General features: G+C 34.1%; 1 protein-coding gene across 12 annotated transcripts in view; it reads right to left on the minus strand.

Annotated features, from left to right (window-relative positions):
• The window catches only part of Pi3K68D (phosphatidylinositol-4-phosphate 3-kinase catalytic subunit Pi3K68D), a 987208-nt gene that overhangs the window by 722218 nt on the left and 242288 nt on the right, over positions 1-22702 (minus strand). For all 12 annotated transcript variants that reach the window (XR_011333110.1, XM_069831124.1, XM_069831122.1 and 9 more), the window contains one exon: positions 7694-7793. Coding sequence is in view for 11 of the 12 variants with exons in the window: in XM_069831124.1 (XP_069687225.1) it covers positions 7694-7793 (100 nt within the window). In the remaining variant the exon portion in view is untranslated. The remainder of the gene's footprint in view (positions 1-7693; positions 7794-22702) is intronic.

Raw genomic sequence — 22702 nt, forward strand, 5'->3', positions numbered from 1 at the left:
GATATCTGATGTTACTAGTAATAAGTCTGGATTTGTACCAGAATCAGAATAATGTATGAAAGTAGGGGGAATCTTCTTTTCTGTAGACAAGTTCTGCAGTTGTAGTATTTAGGAGGTCCATGATCATTTTTCCAGGTTGGTTTACTTTACCGTTAGCCTCAAAGTTGGGAGTGGGCGTTAAAGTCACCAATTATGATAGTTTTAGGTTGTATATCAAACAAAGTTAGATCAAGGGGATTATTAGGTGGATTATAGGCACTGCAGATTTTGAAATGTTGTTGACTTTTCCATACTTCAATTTTTATTAGTTCTAATTTGTCTTGATTATCCATTTCTTTTACGATTTGAAAATTTGTAATTAATTTCTTTGATGTACCAGCGAGAATTCCACTACTGATCTGTCTACCTTTGGGTAACAGTTTCATATTAAAACCTTTAAAATTAAAATATTTTAATTGGTCAGCATTAAGATTTGCTTCTTGAATAAGAAAGATATCTATATTATTATCTGAGAGTATATTGGCTAGTTCAGTTTCTTGGCTGATGTTATACCACCAGCATTCCATTGTAAGATGTTTAGTTGATTCTGTACCATTAAAGTAGTCCCCGCCCGGAGATCCAATTGGGGGACTATTTTACCTCCGGATAATTTTACCTTAATGGTACTCATTTCCTATTGGAGTGAAAATGGCAAGTTGTAGCCGATTTAAGTGAACACCATATTTTAACGTTTTGGTGGCTACTTCATTCACACACAACCCCCAGAATGTCTGGGGGACCACACCTGCTGTTGGTCGATGGGTCCATTGGACCTAGGTGGGAAATCTTGTTGATCACCAACTTTCCCTCCTTAAGCCATTGGAGGACGATTTTAGTGCCATAGCAGGTCAGCACTAGGAACAGAAAAGTAGAAAGAGGAGGAAGGAAAGGGAAATGAACCCCTAGGCCTCGAATGCTCTAATGTCATCGGGGTCGAAGAAAGTAGGACTGGATAGCAAAGGGTAAAGAGGGAATTAGGTATTGAACAGAGGAAAATTATACCAAATTCAGTCATTAACTCATCAAGCTGACCAGTGCTAATTGATGAGTAGCCTCTCCCTTTAGTTCAGCTTGTAAAATTATGCTTACTAGCAGCTGCACCAAGGGAAGGTAGGGATGGGACATTGGGTATTTGTCCAGGTTGGTTCCTTAAAGTCTTCAATGGGAAGGATTAATGGCTCTCCCCCCTGTATCCAACAGATACCCTTTTGGAGCCATAATAAAAAATGTGCACACATTCACTCAGAGGGAATGGATCGAACATGCATCCAGCGATTACAATGCTCTGAACAAAGTTGTATGTAACCCTGCCTTTTTAAAAGATCTAAAGCAGACTAATCAATTTTGTCACACCTGCAAACTTCAATCATACCATAACGAGAAATTGCTTTACACTCCCTAGACAAAACACTTTCCACACGGTGGAATGGTAACAAGAACTATGATTGCGATAATGGACCATAATTACAACATGAAAACAGATGTAACTGGTCAGACTCCAATACTTTAAAGCCACTAAATGATGGGTGGAAGAGAAAACATATATAGCTGGGAGGAAAACGTGTGGAGAGAAGATATACAGAAAAATGTCTTGGAAGTAGTTCGTAGTTATCAACTACTGCACTTCGATGATCCACATGTTTTAGAGGTTTCCCCAAACATAGCATTCGTGCCTAAACAGTGTGACTCAACAGCTATGATGCAATAGAATATAAGTAATTTATTAACTAGCGGACTTACTCATGTTAATTATGTAAGTTTGTGCAGCTTAGAGCTGTTTCGGTGCTTCATCACACCATCCTCAGAGCCTACTAGATCTTGGCGTCATCTCGAACTTCTCTGCCTGTTATGTGGGTGCGTTTGATTGTTGAAAGGTGTTGAAAAGTGGAGTCAAATAGTGTGTGTGTGTGTACTGAAATTGATCTGTGTGTTGTGAATTTGATCGGGGTGTGTTTTAGTGTGTTTGTATAGTTCGTATTGTTCTATGTGTTGAGTTTTTGGTTCTTGTGTTGTATGTGTAGTATTTCCATGTCCGCATTTATGTTATTGTATGTATGGTTAGCATTGGTTATGTGATCGGCGTATGTAGATGTAATGTGTCCTCTGGTTATTGCTTTAATGTGTTCTTTGTAGCATGTTTGGAATGATCTGCCTGTCTGTCCTATGTAGAACTTGTCGCAACTATTACATGTGAGTTTGTATACACCTGTGTGGTCGTATTTATTTGTCTGTGTTTTTTGTATGTTGAGATGTCTTTGTAGTGTGTTTTCTGTTCTGAATGCTATGTTGTATTTCTGCTTTCTGAATGAAGATTCGATCTTATGTGTGCTTTTGTTTTCATATGTTAATGTGATGTATTTCTTGTGTTTGTGTTGTGTTTTGCGTGTTTTTGTGTTTGTTACACACAACAACAAATACTACACCCAAACAGAAGGATTGCCAATGGGATCACCCATATCCAGCATACTAGCAGAGATATTTTTACACAACATAGAACAAACATACATACTCAACAATGAACACAACAAATATGCAGACAACATGATATACTGGCACAGATACGTAGATGGCATACTCATACTATACAAAGGAAACAAAAGACAAATACACAAACTACACCAATACATAAACAAATTACGCCCAAAACTTCAATACACACTAGAACTTGAAAACAACAACTCCATAAATTTCCTAGACATCACCATAACAAAAATTGACAACAAACACACCTTCAAAATATACAGAAAACCAACCACCACCACCACCACCACCACACACATACACAACACATCTAACCACCCCATACAACACAAACATGCTGCATTCAGGACAATGATACACAGATTACTCAACATACCCATGAACCAACAATACTACAATGAAGAAGTGAACATAATCAAATACATAGCACAAGAAAACGGTTAGAATCCAAACATAATAGACAACACCATAAGAAAGACAAAACAAAAACTTAACAAACACAAAACCACGCAAAACACAACACGAACACAAGAAATACATCACACTAACATATGAAAACAAAAGCACACATAAGATCGCATCTTCATTCAGAAAGCAGTAATACAACATAGCATACAGAACAGAAAACACACTACAAAGACATCTCAACACACAAAAAACACAAACAAATAAATACGTCCACACAGGTGTATACAAACTCACATGTAATAGTTGTGACAAGTTCTACATAGGACAGACAGGCAGATCATTCCAAACACGCTACAAAGAACACATTGAAGCAATAACCAGAGGACACAATACATCTACATATGCCGATCACATAACCAATGCTAACCATACATACAATAACATAAGTGCGGATATGAAAATCCTACACATACAACCCAAGAACCAAAAACTCAACACACTAGAACAATACGAAATATACAAACATGCTAAAACACACCCCGATCAACTTCTAAACACACAGATCAATTTCAGTACACACACACTATTTGACTCCACTTTTCAACACCTTTCAACAGTCAAACACACCCACATAACAAGCAGAAAATTCGAGATGACGCCGAGATCTAGTAGGCTCTGAGGATGGTGTGATGAAGCACAGAAACAGCTGTAAGCCGCACAAACTTACATAATTAACACGAGTAAGTCCGCTAGTTAATCAATTACTTATATTCAAATGTTAAAAGTAGTGTACGCAAGATTCAAAATGCAATAGAATAATATAAATCATGTACTATTGTTGTTTATTGTTGACATGAGATAAACACGTATATTGCATTCATGACGAATATTTCACGTCTCACATACATTCACTCACTCAGTGAAGGCATTGACTTAGGTCATAATGGATCGACGTGTTAAACCTTTTCAATTTGAACCCTTACCAGACCCAAGTCATTCTAATCACTATGAGTACGAAATAACCAGGTTTTTGAAACGGTAGGGAGAGCCAGAAACAAATATTGGTGTAACTATACGAAATGTGAAATAATGAAAACAGACATGGAGAATTTGTATTGTTGTGAAATTGGTAACTTTTTTCATCTGAAAAAAGAAAATATTGTCTGTGTTACGGATAATCCTTATTTTCGAACACTTATTTTAGACACATAGGCGTTAAATTTGACTAGACATAATCTTAGTATAAAAACTCTAAACAAGCAGAAAAAACTACCTACACAAGACAATACAATGAACAAAACACGGTGATATGTTGCTTATAAGTAATTTGTTGCTTGGATAAATTCGTGGACAGCAATTGGAAAAAGGAATAAAGTGGTTTATGCCTTCATGTATGGTGAATAAAATTAGAACAATATTTCCAGAACAGAATGGTTTGTACACGGAATTTAAACTGGAGTAGAGTTTGGGTAAATTGTTGTTGTTATTATTGTTATTATTATTGTGACAGCAACGTGAGATTCGAACTCACGACCAGCGTCCCACAAGAAAGCAGATCGCGCGGGCTTCACGGAGCACTGAGGGACGGCGCGCGGCGAGAGGGGAAAGGGCCTACCCGACGAGGGAGAGTGCGCGCACGCAACTGCTGCGTACGGAAAAGGGGGGGTCGGACCCTCCCGACTCTTCGAGAAGTGCGTCGAAGTGGAGATATCCAGATAATTCTCTGCACACCTGTAGAAATTTCTCGCAACTATGATTTCGCTATAAAAGAAGAAAAGCCAGCGAACTCGAGCAGTTTTTCAGTTGATTAGTCAGCCAGTCAGTGAGAAAGCCAGAGCAAGCAAGCCAGTCTTGTGTACCGGAGTTCGACTCGAGTGTGCGTCCGCAACTGTATCAGCATCCGAAGGCCTGAGTTCGAGTGCAGTGGACCGCAGTTGGAGGGACCTGAGTTCGAGTACAGTGAACTGTCTCTGAAGGTCTGTGGTTCGAGATACTGTGAACTCGAGTGACTGAGCTAGAAGAACTGTGAACGGAGAACTGATAGTTCTGATTTGTAAATAGTGCTTTGTAAATATTAGTTAAGATTAACAGTTCATTGTTGTTCGTACTAGTCCAAGTAAATTGTCATTGTCGTCGGTGGAGTGCTATAACGAATACTGTGTTGAGTGAAAATCCAATTGTTGACGAGAGCGTTTAAGGCGAATTGTAGAAAAGAATTATTGTTGGAAGAATAAAATTCCATTGTTGAGTTGAATTAAATTTACATTATTATTATTATTATTATTATTATTATTATTATTATTATTATTATTATTATTATTACAGTATATGCATATGATAGGTTTTAAGTGTGTTAATAATAACTGACTGTAACATATGAATATGTATTTACTCGTTCTACACTGCATGTCAAACGGAACTACAACGCAATCTTATGAAGCAATCAGTGGTTATGACATGAGAGCTTGCAGTAAGACCTTCAATATTTCGCAAACTAAAAGGCTTAGAGAGATGCGACAAATTCCGTTAATCCAAGGATTACTTTGGTAAACATCCTATAATACTGTATAATCAAAATATAGAATTTTATCGCGGACTGCTCCTTTAACATGGGAGGATTGCATTAGTGTTTGTACAGATGGAGCCGCTTCTATGACAGGTCGAGTGAAAGGATTCGTGGCTAAAGTACGTGAAGTAAATCGTAACATACAGAGTGACCATTGTCTCATTCACCGCGAAGCCATTTTTGCTAAATCTTTGCCATCTCCTCTGAAAATTGTGATGGACGAAGTAGTAAAAGTCGTGAACTTCATCAAATTGCGACCTCTAAATATGCGGCTTTTTTCCGTTTTGTCAGGAAATGGTATCAGAGCACATTACACTCCTGCTACATAGGCCTACAGAAGTGCAATGGTTATCACGAGGTGAAGTGTTAGCGTGAATTTTTTAACTTAAAGATGAGGTACTTGCATTTTTGACTATTGAGGAGCATGAGTACGCGGATTTATTTGCCGATGATGAATGGGTTATCTAAGTTGGCATATCTTTCTGATATCTTCATACATTTGAATGAGCTTAACAGAAAAATGCAAGATAGGAACGAAAATATTCTGACTAGTATGGATAACATTCAAGGATTTGTGAATAAGCTGAGTTTGTGGATACAGATTATTGAAAATTGGTCGTGTGAGATGTTCCCAATTCTATGGCCCCTTGCTGATGGTAATGAAGTGTTAATGGGCTTAATTAAAGAACATTTAGTAATCTTGCAGCACAAGTTCAAGAGCTATTTTTGACAGTGTGTTCAAGATTTCGACTGGGTTCGTGATCCATTCACTGTCGATTCAAAACATCTTCCAAATAATATACTTGTACAAGAGGAACTGGCAGATTTAAAAGTAGACAGAACATTGAAATTAAAACTTCTTGAAGTGCCTTTGGAAACATTTTGGTTGTCAATAAAGAGTAAATACTCACTATCTCCGAGATGGCAGTTAATATGTTATTGCCATTTTCAACTACATATATGTGTGAACTGGACTTCTCGACGTTAACTGAAATTAAAACATCAAAGAGGGAGAGACTCAGATCCATCGATGAAGAAATGAGGCTTGCACTGTCAATGATTCCACCACGAATCAGCCACCTCTGTGCAGCTAAGCAGGTCCAAGTATCACATTGACGGTATGAGTAGAGTTATTTACTTTAATAGGCCTATTAGTAATAGAAATGTGTATTTTCTACAGTGAATTAAAGTTCATGAATTGTTAATAAGATAACGCAAGAGTCAATTTCTTTTTTATAACAATGATGATGATGATGATAATAATAATAATAATAATTATTATTATTATTATTATTATTATTACTATTATTATTATTACTATTATTATTATTATTATTATTATTATTATTATTATTAACTTGATTCTATTACGTAATTATAATAAGAGAGTCACATCATAGGTTTTTGAGGGGATTAACATTTTGGTGTGCTGTGTTGAGTAAAGGGCAGTCTAGGGTGTGCTGTGAGTAGAAAAAGGTTGCAGAACACTGGCCTACATCACCTGACCTGAACCCAATTTCTTCCTATGTGTTACTTGAAGTCCAGAGCGTGTTATGATAGTCTAAATAATATTGAAGGTCTGAAATTAAGAATCTGAGATGAAATGGAACTGATAACTCTTGAAATTGTGAGGACAACATAGTGTTTTAATGAAGCCTGGGACACTGTTTGGCCCTGAATGGCTCTAACTTCGAACATCTATCATAATTTTAAATGTTCTCTGAAAACGTTCCTTTCTACGTGTAAAATTTAATAGAGATTCAAAATAATTAGAAATTAACAAGGTCTCATTTAAAGAAAATTTACATGGGAACAATCACTGATGTGAATAAAACTTTTATGTATGTGGATGTAAATCTGAATCGAGATTTCAAATATGTGAAAATTAATGTGGAGTGCCATTTAAAAAGAAGCGTTTTTGCCACACCCTATATATATATATATATATATATATATATATATATATATATATATATATATATATATGGATCAATATTTTTGTATAAATACTGTCATAACTTTATGTGAGTTATTTACATCATTATTTGTACATAATATGAAATGATACATAAAAAGTTATTAGCAATATTCCAAACTTAACTAACAATCTGTATATTGATACAACATTACATCATGTAACATACTTTACACATAACTTACTATTGTGAGAGGAATCTTATCATGTAAAGCATACCTTACCTAAAAGAATGAGGAGTGAATCATAAGAGATAGGATGAACCGGTTCATTAGGTAATAAATCTTCCAGTGATAATGATCCATCCCTTTTATCATCTTGAGCCTATAAAAAGAATATATACCATATATAAAACAATGAGAGGGGAAAAACACAGTATGCAACATATGATAATTGGGCTGAGTTTTAATAATTGAAAGGACACAGATATGAAATTATCCCCTTATGCAATAGGAAAGAATATTATTATGATTCTGAAAAAAAAGAAATTACAAATATATATCATCCAGTAGTAGACCCACATTTTCATCATTGGTATCTCGTGTTTGGCAGTTATTCTCTAAATTCTTAATAAAATCACAATAGCAATTGTAATTATCAGGGCAAGTCGAAACACCCGACAGTTTTTGGGAAAAAAAAATGTAATTCAAAAGTAAAGTAGTTGTTCAGTCAACTATACGAAGACAGGTTTGAATCTCACAAGTTATACCAAGAAGGCACTGGGAAACTAGGCCAGGAGATAATGGGGTAGGGTGGCCAATTCCTTTTCCCCTCCATTGCATACATCCCCGACTACCTACATATTAGGCTACATTAGTCACACCTCAGATGCATACAAACAATTGTTCTTCCTCTGACGTGTTTTATTATATGCATTTTAATGTAAATCCTCTGGAGACTGTACTGATAACATAATTTTTTTAATATGACACTTCTCAAGTGGCCTCCATTCAGTTCCATAAGCTTCTGCAGCCGAAATGACAAGGATGACATTGCATGAAAAAGTATCTCATTAAGGTCTGATGAACAGCAGCCTAGCAGCATTGTATTAGGAAGCAAGAGGGAAAATGATGCAGATCAACTAATCCCCAATGCCATTCTTCTTCTTCTTATTCTGCAAGTATCTTACTGATTGTACTGCCGAATTCTTGATTTTATATCATATCATATCATATCATATCATGTAATACCATACCATACCATATCATATATAGAGCGAATCAAAAGTCTGGATGGGGAGGCATTACAAAAACTGCTCTTCTTCCTCTAATTATGCTGCAGAAATGTATAATCAAAATTTGTTTGAAAAGGCAACTGGATTATCCAACAAATTTGATCCATTCCGAATTCAATGTTTTTAGAATTGAGCAAATTTATAAATACTCTTTAATGAAATCCTATCATAAAAATAGAACGAAATTTGTAGCTCAGCGACATGATCATAATACAAGACAAAATGAAATTCTTAATTTAGTTGAACATAAATGTTTCACATCTGCTGCTTTACTACACAGTACAAATTATGGTCCATATCTATATAATTCGATAATAAAATTTCATCCAGAATTGACTACTTTAAGCAATGAAATTTTCAGATCCAGAATTTAAAAATTTATATGACAGACTTCCCTGTATTATATGTACCATGTATTGTAAAACAAGTTTATTTCTATCCTAAGTATAATTTTTCTATCTTATCTTGGTTACTATATCAACATGACCTGTACTAATTATACTACTAATAATAAGTTAATATTAATCCACCAATCTCAACATCATCTCTTTTTTCACTCAGTTATTACTAGTATTATTATTACTAACTTTATTATTATCATCTTTAAGTGACCCTTTTTCTTAAGTATCTTGTCTACAAAGTATGTATATTTATGCATGTTTCTATCTACTCTTCTTAAGAATGTGATCTTTGTGCAAGAATTTTAAATTATATTTTAGAAACAGTAGAGATTTCTAATTTTGTGAATTACCGGTATGTATAATCTGTGTAGGTCTAATCAGAATATTAAATTTAAATTCAGAAAAAATAGGTATGTTTGGTGAACAATGTAAAATTGTATGTCATTTTCAAGTCTTTCTATCAAAACAGAACTGTCCCGAACACAAGCTTTGCTCTTTCGGAGTAACTTACTTTCATGTAGCATTTTTTATGTATATGTTATTATTAAATAAATAAATCTAAAAAAAATATATATATATATATATATATATAAATATCTTCCATATGCTTAATTTTCGATTACTGTTCATCCAGTCTGTTGCAACTTTTCTGTAGCTTAACCCACCTGAATGAAGAATGACATCAATTCTTTCCTCTTTTGATAATGCCATCACGAAAATCAAGAAATTTGTTACAGGAAAGCTTCAAACAAATAGCTTACATTACAATAGTGGAAAGTAATGATTAATAATAAGCATGTGGTTAGCAACAGTGTCGCCAATGCCATCTAGCAACTCGCTATGATAACAAATACATAGGCTATATTTAAACTTAAAGAGAAAAATGTTAGTTTGATATTTAAGAAACGTAATAACTAAATAAATGCAAAGCTCTTTCTTTTTGTTTTTGTGCCCTTGTCATCTATATAAATTATAAAATAAAAGCTGAATTTTAATAAGGAAATGCGAGGAAGGAAAATTATTAGAAATATAAATCATGATTATCCAGTCATTTGAAAGAAACGATTTGTTTAATATATTAACTGTGTGCTATCTTCTTTAATTTTATATTTTTGTAGCCTTTGAAAGTCACAAATGAATTGTTTGCTTTTTTTACATGGGCGTTTTTAAGGACACTGAAATACTTGTCTATCAGCAATCTCATACAAACATTACTGAGAACTTTCACATTTACATTGTGTTTTAGAAAGCAATTAGTTATCTTATTTATAAGTCAATGAAGACTTTCTCACAAAAATTTGTGAAAATTATTTTCAAATATTTCTGACATCTCAGGAAAATTTATTTCCACTTTTCACTTTACTTGGTCAAGATGCATTGATTCTTTTTCACTGCACATAAATTTGTAAAATTCAGTACAACTTACATGGGCCACTTGGACCTAGAGACAGCACCGATCAAGTCTTCACCTCACTTCATGCATGCGCAATAGAAGCATTCTGCCGGCTGCTGTTCACTCTGTTGTATGTATGTATTTATTTACACTGCAAGTGGGCAAGCACCCAGTGGCAGTGGTATATACAATATTAACAATACACAGTTAAAATGATAAGCAATACACAATAAAATTTACAATACATAATACAATTTACAACACATATACAATTTTATACACAATACAATAAGAATACACAATACAATTTAACACAATAATAATAAAACATAAAATAAAACACCTAATTTTACAACACAACCTACATAATTATGTATAGGTCCTACATAAGTTTCAATAGTCTTTCACTTTACTCTCATCTCATTCCCTGTAGTGGCACTATGACGCATTTCACTGACACTTTAGCACACATTTCACTGACACTCTGTAACACATTTCACTGACACTATAGAACACATTTCATTGATGCTATAAATTATCACTGATCGGAACTGTTCACTGCACTGTAAAACCATAACTTCACTGACTCACCTCGTTTCACTGATACAACAGTTCAAATAAGTCAAATAATTGCATTCTTATGCATACTTATAAACAGAACTAAATTTAAACTAAACATTTCTAGTCTAAGGCCCTCTTACACGCTATTTTTAAATAATTTACAATTCAAACCAAGGAAGTAAACTCGTAAGGCTAGATAAATACATGTCACCTTAAAAAATTAAATGTTGAATGTCACCTTAATTTTAATTTTCACTTTATACACAACTCTTTAAATTATTCTTGAATCTCCTTAAGGAAGGACAGCCTTCAAAGACCGCTGCAGGTAGGTCATTCCAATCATTTATAGTTCTATTTAAAAATGAGAATTTACCTACATCCGTTTTCTGTTTCCTACATTTGATTTTAAAATCATGATCGTTCCTACCGTATAATATCACGGGGGTGGTCAGTGAGTGATCTGTGGGCCAGACTTTATAATATTGTCGAGGTCCCTACCAACATAAGATTAAACTAGCATGCAAATATACACAAAACAAACATTGTAATTTTTTTTTACTTACTCCTTTCCTGGGCTGAAACCTGAGAATACTGTCAAATGCACTGGTGAATGTTCTGCTCCCTATTGAAGCATTTAGCTTGTCCACATTGTGTAATGTCACTTCACTGTCACAATAAATATCACATTTTTCACAATCAAACAAATCTACAGTACCTTGCAACACGACACATAAAATGATTATGTACAATGAGTAAAGACAATGTTATTATATTTATCCAACTTACGCAATTTCACAATTAGTCGGTCCGAGTGGCGCAGTCTGTATGTCACTTAGCACTGGCTTTCTATATCCAAGGTTGCAGGTTCGATCCCGGATCAGATCAGTAGCATTTAAGTCAAAAGTCTAATGTCAGTAGATTTAGTCGCATATAATAACAAAAAAATTCATGCGGGACAAAATTCCAACACACGGGCACAGGCCTTGATTGCAGTACATACAGGTAATCATCACAATCGGACCTGTTACATGCAATGACAATGGATGGTTTATATTACAAAGTAGTTAAAATAAATAATACAAATAATAATTGTTTGTCTAGTATATATCAGTACTGTAAATTTATTTCACACTTCCTACTGTGTTGAATATCGTGCTTGAAGTACTGTATTATGTTAGTAGCGATAGCATGACTTTCCTTCAGAGAAGATTTGGATATTTTATTTTTAGATTTGTCCTTGGATTTTTTTGTTGAAAAGAGCCTCTGTGGACGGATTTTTTTGTTCCCATGGCAAACACTGACACCAGCTTTGAATTGTTCTGCACATTGACCATTGTTGCGTCTAAATGCGGTCATAGTGGCTTGCAGAGGTGCAAAATGGTGTTCTATTGCCTTGATTTCTTCTACTGTTTCTATGTTATTTATCTCTTCTGCCAGTTATTTCTGTACTCTTTCTAATAACTTCTGTTTTTTTGTTTTGAGCAATGTAGAAGTAAGCCTACATGTCTGTGTAGCTGTGCGCTTTCTAAGTGCTTCTGTGAGCATTTCTATCTCATTCATTGATGTTTCAGCTTCATCTATCACCAGGGATCCCATATTTTCGCTATCTTCAGGCTGACGGGAATTGTTATTTGTTACACAGCACACAAGTTGGATATATTTACACATATTCCATTTTATTGCCGAATCAATGCACATACATGTGTATTGATGGATGCAAGCTTTATATGCATTACATTCACAAAGTTGAGTGATATTTCTAACACTATATATTTCTTTCACCTGAGAAGAAGAAATCACATCCCATGTATCACCGTTTGCTGAGACAAGATTGCTTGGCATTGTTAGACTTTTCTTGTGTCGTCTCAAATCTGATATTTTAGACGTTACTTTCCCTTTGTGCAGAATTACTAATCTATCAATCAGCTTATCACGGACGAAAGTCATAATAGCATGAATGGCTTTATCCAGGCGCTTCACATTTTTGCCCTGGAGGTAGATATGCTTTATTGTTACGTGTATTCTTTCAAGGTACTTTTTGGTATTTAAACCGGTGTGAATTCTGTGACAATAGGCCTATAACTCTTTACAGGAAACATAAGAATTCTGAAAATAATTTCCAAATTCGATAGTATCCGGATCATCACGCATAATTTGCAGTCCTTCTTCTAGAAGTGAAATAAATGTGTCAGGATCCGTCTCTTGCATTACCGTTCAGACAAGCTTGTAGATTTCCACTTGTTTTTCATTGTCTTTATTTTGGTGAGGTTTTTATGCCACACCCTATCTACATGCCAGGCGCAAAACAATCTTTTCCGGGGAGGCTCCATAACTTCATGCCACGAGTTATAAAAAGCATCAGCCATATCGGACATGAACACTTCCGGCATGATTTTTTCAGTTTCACGGAAAATGTGCTCTAAAAATAATGTCAACATAGTTTGATCTGTTCTATTTTAAATCATAAACGCACAAGAAAATCCTTGTTTCAGATTGTCGAGCACAAGTACGGTAACTAACTCAAATCCGTAGCTATTGAGACCATGTGTACTATCCATACACACACAGTCTCTTCCGCACTTCTTCAGAGTGCTTCACTACACATCGTTCATTAGCAACAATACAAAGTCATCCTTGCTGAGGCCTATGTACCGTATTCTTCACCTTGTGGCCTATAGAATAGTACATATGAATTGTCGCTATCCTGCATTGCATGCACCCACGCACTCACACTTGTACCGTCATCTTGATGCTATATTGTGCCATAGTTTAAATTGAAGCTCCGTTCAATGTTCTGCAGATCTTTTTGAGAAAGTAACTGCAGCCTTTCTAACTCATCACTGATGGAACTTCTAATTTCATCTAAAACTGTACTCAGAGGAATATGAGCAGCGATTTTTGATGCAATCAGCTCTTGTTCTTGCTGTTTCGAACTTAACGTTCTAATTCACACTGGTGACCTACGTGTGTAATTGTATGATTTATTTTGCATACTCCATCTGCTGTCATTGTCATCTGAATGCTAGCCGGGCAGAAACCATTTATTTTGCAGCTGCCTTGAATTTTGAGGTGCCTTTTCCCCTTAGACTTGAAAATGTAATTACCAGAACGGTAGCACTGGTAACTGTACATTTTCGTCCCATCTTTACAACTTTTCACACCTCTAAGCCTCACGAAGGAAGAGTGTGTCTCTTTTTCTGCAGACTCCTTCCAACTAGAGAAGTCTGTGAAAGATGGGAACCGCTTTTCTTCTGTCTTCAATTGTATGTCATGTTTAAATTCAAAATGTGCAACAATGTCTTTTCTTACAGAACATGTAAAATCGCAGATGCTACATTTAATGTTTTTATTGAGTTCGGGAAAATTCACTGAATGACATTGTTTTTTATGACGACGGAGATTTGAGGACTGATTAAAATATTTGTCACATAAGTCACACTGATAATTACCCTTTCCATTATCTCTCCTACCTTTAGGCGCTAATTCGTTTACCTATGAAGGATGACACTTCTTAATATGTGCTTGCAAGCTTTTATTCAGTTCGTATACATGACCACACACGGAACACAGGAACATTATTGCTGTTCATTCGGACATAAACGAATAACAAATTTCATACAACACAGGGAAGATTTAATCTTGAAATTTACTCACTTCACATTTGCGCGGGATCACTTGTTAATAATGTGCCAGCATTCATACCCACACTCGGAACAGAGTTCACGACCACATTTTCGCGCGGGATAACTAGTTCATAATAATGTTCCACCAAGTTCTTCTTCGGTTAGTATGCACAACAACAAATGGAACATAAGAGCTCGTATTCACGTGTACACACGGAACACAAGATATAATAAAACTTCATAACTGTTCATAAGGACATAAACACATTTTGATAATTCAAACTCAAAGTGACTTCACTAATTTTCCACGTGTTTTCCACTTTCGGTCACGGGACTATCATATGTTTCCGAAAGCGTCCGATCTGCGACACGAACATTTCCTAGTTATTTCTGCTATTTGAGATGAAGGTGTGTGTTTAGAGACGATTGATAGAATAGCTGCTTTGGAGTCTGACAATATAACTGCATTACTAAATTTATTGATGTGGCATAGAAGATTTCTGAGACATTCACTTATTGCAATGATTTCACCATCAAAACTTGTTGTTCCATATCCAAATGATCTATAAAGTGAGAAGAGACAGCACGTAACACCTGCACCGGCACCTTGTTCTCTGGAGATCAAGGATCCGTCGGTGTATAAATGAAGCCAGTTTTGTGGAGGGTACCTAATATTAATTGTCTCTAAAGACAATTGTTTTAGTATTTCAGTGTTTACTTCTGATTTCAGTATTTCTTCTGTTCAATTTAGATTATATTCTATATTTAATAGAGTTAATGGGTTTGGTTTAATTTGTAAGTTTTCTTTTAAATTCGGGATATTGATTTTCTGTTTTAATTCTTGAACAATGGATATGACACTTTTTTGAGTTTTCAATCTACAGAGAGGACTGTATGAATGGCAATTGTTTCCTGGTAATCTGATAACTTTTTCATATTTAATCAGTGCTTTTTCTTCTATTGTCATTTTGATGCTGTTAATATTAGTGAGGAATCTCATAGAATCTATTGGCTTTGTTTTGATTCCACCAGTAATGAGTCTGAGAGCTTGGTTTTGAACATATTCTATGTCGTTTATGAAAGGTGAAGTAATTAAAATTTCTTCGCAATCCTGGGAAACAAGAATGCGGATGCTTTAGCAAAGAAGGGCAGCACTGCTACTTACAGACCTGTTACTAAATCTACGTATTACTCTGTGAAGAGATTTATTAAATCTACATACTTAGACTTCAACAAACAAAATTTGATAACTCAATCCCAAGGGAAAAAAATGGAACTCTCTGCATCAAAATCCACAGTTAATTCCCGATTTACCACGAAAATCGTCTGTAGCTGCATTTAGATTGGCAACAGGCCATGATTGTTTGGCCAAACACCTGCACAGAATTGGAATATATCAGTCCCCTAACTGCCCATTGTGGAACTCAAACCAAGAAATGGATTCGGAACACCTCACAATCTGTGCTTCAGTGGCTGGTCATGATAATATCTTTGAAAAATATTGGAGTGCAAGAGGTCAAATGACTTTATTGTCAAATGGCCTGGCATTAGAAAACAACAACAACAACATTTCCTAGTATCCCGAGGGTGTGCATGCGCAATGCAATCATGAAGACGTGATCAGTGCTGTCTCTAGGTCCGAGTACATGGGCCATGTTATACTGAATGTCAACAATAGCTCTAATGGACTAGAGAGTTCATCTATTCCTCTCATCATTAGCTACAATACCCAAATCAATCATAACCTCATTATATGGTCCTTACAATTCCTTGTTTTTGGGAAACCTGATAATTATTTCCGTTCATTTGAATCTGGTAATTAAAACAGTCGTATATGGCACAAATAGCACCTTTTCAGCAATTTCCTTAAATTACAGGACATAAGAAACAAAGAGAAAAACATCGTTTTTACCAAAACATATCAACTGCAATGAATGCTGCTGTTAGTTATCTTATCGAAATGCTAGGTGACAGTCGTGGAGTATGTCGCCAATTTTTATCGTCACTTCCCACTATTGTAGTAGTAAGCTATTTGCTTCAAATAATCACAACAATGCACAGGTTAACCAAACAGTAAAGCAGAAAAAGTTAATTACTAGAATTGCATAAAATACCTTTTCCAAAGCCTCCTTAGTGCTGTACCATGTTACAAAATATCTGTAGATGCATTAACTAATGTTTGTGTCATTATGACAGTTATCTTTAAATAACTTGAAAACGATTAGAGATATCCCAAAACAGATTGCACCATTGATTTTTTTTTTTTTTTTTTGCAGAAACTTTCACATGATTTTGAGCACCTACATCACCCCCTTTCCATTTAAAATTTCAAAGTTGCATCCAAAATGGCGGTTTTTGAGATAGCTGAGGGCTAGAACCGAATGTGTCACTGGTAGAGCATTTGGTCTTACAAATACTGGTAACACCTATAGTAATCGAAAATCAAGCATATGGAAGATATTTATATGGTTCCAGAGTTTTGATTCACTCTGTATATCGTATCATATTCATTCATTCATAGTGTTCTGTCCAAGGGCAGGTCTTTCACTGCAAACCCAGCAGTCTCCAGTCTTTCCTATTTTCTGCCTTCCTCTTTGTCTCCACATACGATCCATATATCTTAATGTCGTCTATCATCTGATATCTTCCTCTACCCGGAACTCTTCTCCCATTCACCATTCCTTCCAGTGTATCGTTCTCCTCAACCAATGAGCCAGCCAATTCCTTTTCCTCTTTCTGATCAGTTTCAGCATCATTATTTATTCATCCACTCTTTCCAACACAGCTTCGTTTCTTACTCTGTCTGTCCATTTTACATGTTCCATCCTTCTCCATATCCACATTTCAAATGCTTCTATTTGCTTCTCTTCACTTCATCATAATGTGCATGTTTCTTACCCATACAATGCTACATGCCACACAAAGCACTTCACTAGTCTCTTTCTTAGTTCTTTCTCCAGGGATCTGCAGATGATGTTCCTTTTTCTATTAAAAATTTCCTTTGCCATTGCTAGTCTCCTTTTGATTTCTTGGCAGGAGCTCATGTTACTGTTTATAGTACATCCCATTGAAGCTGTCCACTTGCTCTACTGCCTCATTTAGAATTCGCAAATTTACCTTCTTTATTTTTCTTCCTATGACCATGGTCTTCGTCTTGTTTGCATTTATCTTCATTCCATACTACTCACAGCTGTCATTTAGTTCCAATCCCTTATCCCTTAGTATCATCTCCTCTTCTGCTTACAACGCTATATCATTAGCAAATCTTACACACTTTATTCTTCTTCCTCCTACTATCACTCCTCTCATGTTCTGAAAACAGTTCTTCATTAAATCCTCCAAGTAGATGAGCAACAGGGTAAGTGATAAAGGGCATCCTTGTCGTACTCCTCTCCCTATTTCACTTCCTTCTGACATTTCTTGTCCTAATCTCACTTTGACTCGTTGTTTCATATAAAGGTCACTGAACAGCCTCCTCTTTTTCCAATCCACGCCAATTTTCTTTAGGATCCCATCAGTTTATTCCAATCCACTCTGTCAAACGCCTTTTCTAAGTCCACAAATAGTATATACACTTCTTTACTCTTCTCTAGTTATATTTCATTGATTGTTCAAAGCAGTCCAATTGCATCTCTCGCACCTTTCCCCTACCTGAAGCCAAACCGCTCTTCTTCCAACTGTACTTCCATTTTAGAATATAAACGTCAATTCAGTATTCATATCATATATCATATCATAATCATAATCATATCATATATCATAACATATATCATATCATATCATATCATATCATATCATATCATATCATATATCATATCATTACTGTCAGTTGCCATGCAATGTATAGATGGACATGTCAATCAATAAAATTCTTGGCGTAAAACATTGTGAAAACTAATAGTCTTTTAACACTATATTAAACTTCTTCATATTACAAATTTACAATATCGGGTGGTAATTTATTTACAATGTAAGTGACAGAAACAAAAGGAGACTTAGAACAATAAGATATTCTGTGATTATGAATAAATATTTAATTTGTTTTCCTTGTATAATAGATATGAACATCTTTATTTAATTTGAACATTTTACTACTGGTTTTGTAAAAGAGAGCTGATTTAAAAATAAATTAAGAAGTATTGGTTAAAATTTTTTAATTCCTAAAAATATATCTAAGAGATTCCCTTGGTTTTAAATTTTAAATAATTTGTAAAATCCGTTTCTGAATTATAGAAACCTAATAAATACTAATAACATATATCAATATAATTAATTATTTATTCCGTCTTATGGCTTGAGCATTGATTATATATAAAACAAAACACTTATGTTTTACATCTTATTTTGTCTTCAATACTAACGTTTTCAAACCTTATAGGACATCTTCAGGTACGAGATATAACAGATATCCATCTAAAATCAATTACAAAACTTTGCCTTACACTTGGGAATGACATAAATAGAGTGAAATATAACATAGTGACAATACTAATCATCCAAAATTACAAGTCAAATATTAAAACAACGTAAGCTTGATAGCTATGAAGTAATACTGAATACGCAGTGTTGGCACACAAAGTAGATCTCAAAACATTGGTATCCTAAATATATTGTACTGTTGCCAATAACTTGTTGAAAATGAATAGAGAAGCATACAGAGAGTAGTAATCAATGTGCTGATCATAGTAAAATCAATAAATTACTAAAAATATGTAAACCTGATATTACTAAATGTAGAGTCATAAAAGCAAATATGAACTGGCTAATTTCGATGGAGCGAGTAAAATTCTTGTTAAGTGTTTTGTGCTCTCCTATCTGAAAAACAAATGTATATCTCTGATAGGTAAATTACAGAAATATATTGAAAATGAATGCCATGTGAAGGTATTAATTTACTTACAAAATCATGCGAAATTCTAAATCATCACTGTACACAGATATTCTGAAATGTTGAAATGAAGGGATGTATTTGTTGTACATGTAATCAGTTTAATTGAATAAACTGCATCCTGGTGACCAAATATTGTCGAATATTCATTCTGATCTGCAACACACGTTTATATATTATAAAAATGGATGATTTGACAAGGGTTCAAAAGGAATATATCCAACATTTACTTATGTAGTGAGTGATGAAACTGTTGGCTTGCATGTTTACTTTCGACTAACCAACTGTAACGTGTTTTGATGGTTCGTGTATCCGCGTAGTGATCTGAAGGGATGAAGGAGGGAACTATGTTTTTAAAGGGTGTACAATGGATTTTGATTGTGGATCAGATTTTCATTAATTATAGTGCTGTGTTTTAATTGTTGTTTGGTGATATAAAATTCTTCTGCACTAATTATTAATTTGACATTGGAACATGTATTTAAAATTTTGAAGGTATCTTTTCTAAGCCCTAATTCATGTCCATATCCATTAAATGGACGGCATATTTAGATTTTCTATGGTTATCCTTTAAGTCTGACACATGTTCACTGTACCTAACTTTAAAATTCCTATGGATTTGATCTATATATTTATTTTTGCACGTTGTGCATTCCAAACTATAGATGCCATTATTAAGTAATTTATTATGTTTATGAATATCAATGGCTAAATTATTTCTAAGTTTATTGTTGGGTTTATGGGCTATATTAATGTTGGGTAAAGGTCTGTTTTAATAATTTTTGGAAGAAATTTACACAATTTATAATTGGGAGCATTTGTACTGTATCATGAAAAAAGAACAATATATCAATAAAACCATAGAATTTTTGGATAAAAATGAAATTATCGAAATAAAAGTGGACCCTACCGATGTTTATCAAAAAGAAATCAAAACCGCAATAACAAATTCCACACAAAGTTACATCTCCTAGTAATGCATACATGTTTATCAATCAAAATCCCACAATTCCAACAGTTAGCATGTTACCGAAAACACATAAAAACCCCATAACCACGAGGCCTATAGTAAACAGTACAAATGCTCCCAATTATAAATTGTGTAAATTTCTCCAAAAATTATTAAAACAGACCTTACAACTTGGAAATAAATACACTATAATCAATACTAAACATTTAATAGCCAAACTAAGAAAATTAAAGATTAATAATAATACTAGGATGATGTCTCGTGATGTAGAAAACTTATATACCAATATCCCAATTACTGAAACATTGGACATTATCCAAAATAAATTAGAAAAATTAAATGTACAAAAAATAAAGATAGAACAAATTATGACGATTAAGTCCACTAGTTCATCAATTAAATTATGATCCTTATGAAAACAGCTATAAAACAAAACTATTTTCATTTCAACGATAGAATTTACAAACAAAACAAAGGATTAGCCAGGTATATTGGCTGAAATATTTTTACAACATATGGAAGAAGAAAATATAAACGACATTATACAAAGACACAATGTAAAAATGTACAGAAGATATGTAGATGACACGTTGGTTATTTATGATAATGGAAATATAGATGATGAAATCGTAGATTCTTTCAATAGCCTACATAGTAATTTAAAGTTTACCCAAGAAATTGAAGTGAATAATTTCCATAAATTTTCTAGATATTACACTGATGAAACAGAAATCAGAAATAGCCTTCAACATTTACAGAAAACCAGGTCATACAAACCATTGTATTTCAACTAATTCAATACACCCCATGACACATAAGCTTAGTATGTTTAATTTTCTAATTAATAGACTCATGTACATACCATTAAGTAAGGAAAATTACAAAAAAGAATGTATTAAAATTATAAAAATGGCAAATGAGAATGGATATAATACAAAAACAATAAAAAGATTAATTCAGAAAAAACAGAGACAAATAAAATAAAGAAAGTTAACAACCCATACTACTATTAAAGAAAAAACTCACAAAACATATGCAACACTCACATATAATAAATATATTGCTAACAGATTGAGTAATTTTTTTGTAAAAGACAACATTAATATAGCCCATAAACCCAACAATAAACTTAGAAATAATTTAGCCAATGATATCCATAAACATAATAAATTACTTAATAATGGCATCTATAGTTTGGAATGCACAACGTGCAAAAATAAATATATAGATCAAACCCATAGGAATTTTAAAGTTAGGTACAGTGAACATGTGTCAGACTTTAAGGATAACTGTAGAAAATCTAAATATGCCGTCCATTTAATGGATATGGGACATGAATTAGGGCTTAGAAAAGACACCTTCAAAATTTTAAATACATGTTCTGATGTCAAATTAATAAATAGTGCGGAAGAATTTTACATCACCAAACAACAATTAAAACACGGCACTATAATTAATGAAAATCTGATCCACAATCAAAATTCATTGTACACCCTTTAAAAACATAGTTCCCTCCTTCATCCCTTCAGATCACTACGCGGATACACAAACCATCAAAACATGTTACACTTGGTTAGTTGAAAGTAAACACGCAAGCCAACACCTACATACAGTTTCATCGCTCAGTATGTAAGTAAATGTTGGATATATTCCTTTTGAACCCTTCTCAAATCATCCATTTTTATAATATATAAACGTGTGTTGCAGATCAGAATGAATATTCGACAATATTTGGTCACCAGGATGCAGTTTATTCAATTAAACTGATTACATGTACAACAAATACATCCCTTCATTTCAACATTTCAGAATACCTGTGTACGGTGATGATTTAGAATTTCGCACGATTTTGTAAGTAAATTAATACCCTCATATGGCATTCATTTTCAATATATTTCTCTAATTTTCCTATCATAGATATACATTTGTTTTTCAGATAGAAGAGCACAGAACACTTAACAAGAATTTTACTCACTCCATCGAAATTACCCAGTTCATATTTGCTTTTACGACTCTACATTTAGTAATATCAGGTTTATATATTTCTAGTAATTTATTGATTACTACTCTCTGTATGCTTCTCTATTCACTTTCAACAAGTTATTGGCAACAGTACAATATATTTAGGATACCATTGTTTTGAGATCTACTTTGTGTGCCAAC

This window comes from Periplaneta americana, chromosome 7 (genome assembly GCF_040183065.1).
Source record: "Periplaneta americana isolate PAMFEO1 chromosome 7, P.americana_PAMFEO1_priV1, whole genome shotgun sequence".
Lineage (NCBI taxonomy): Eukaryota > Metazoa > Arthropoda > Insecta > Blattodea > Blattidae > Periplaneta > Periplaneta americana.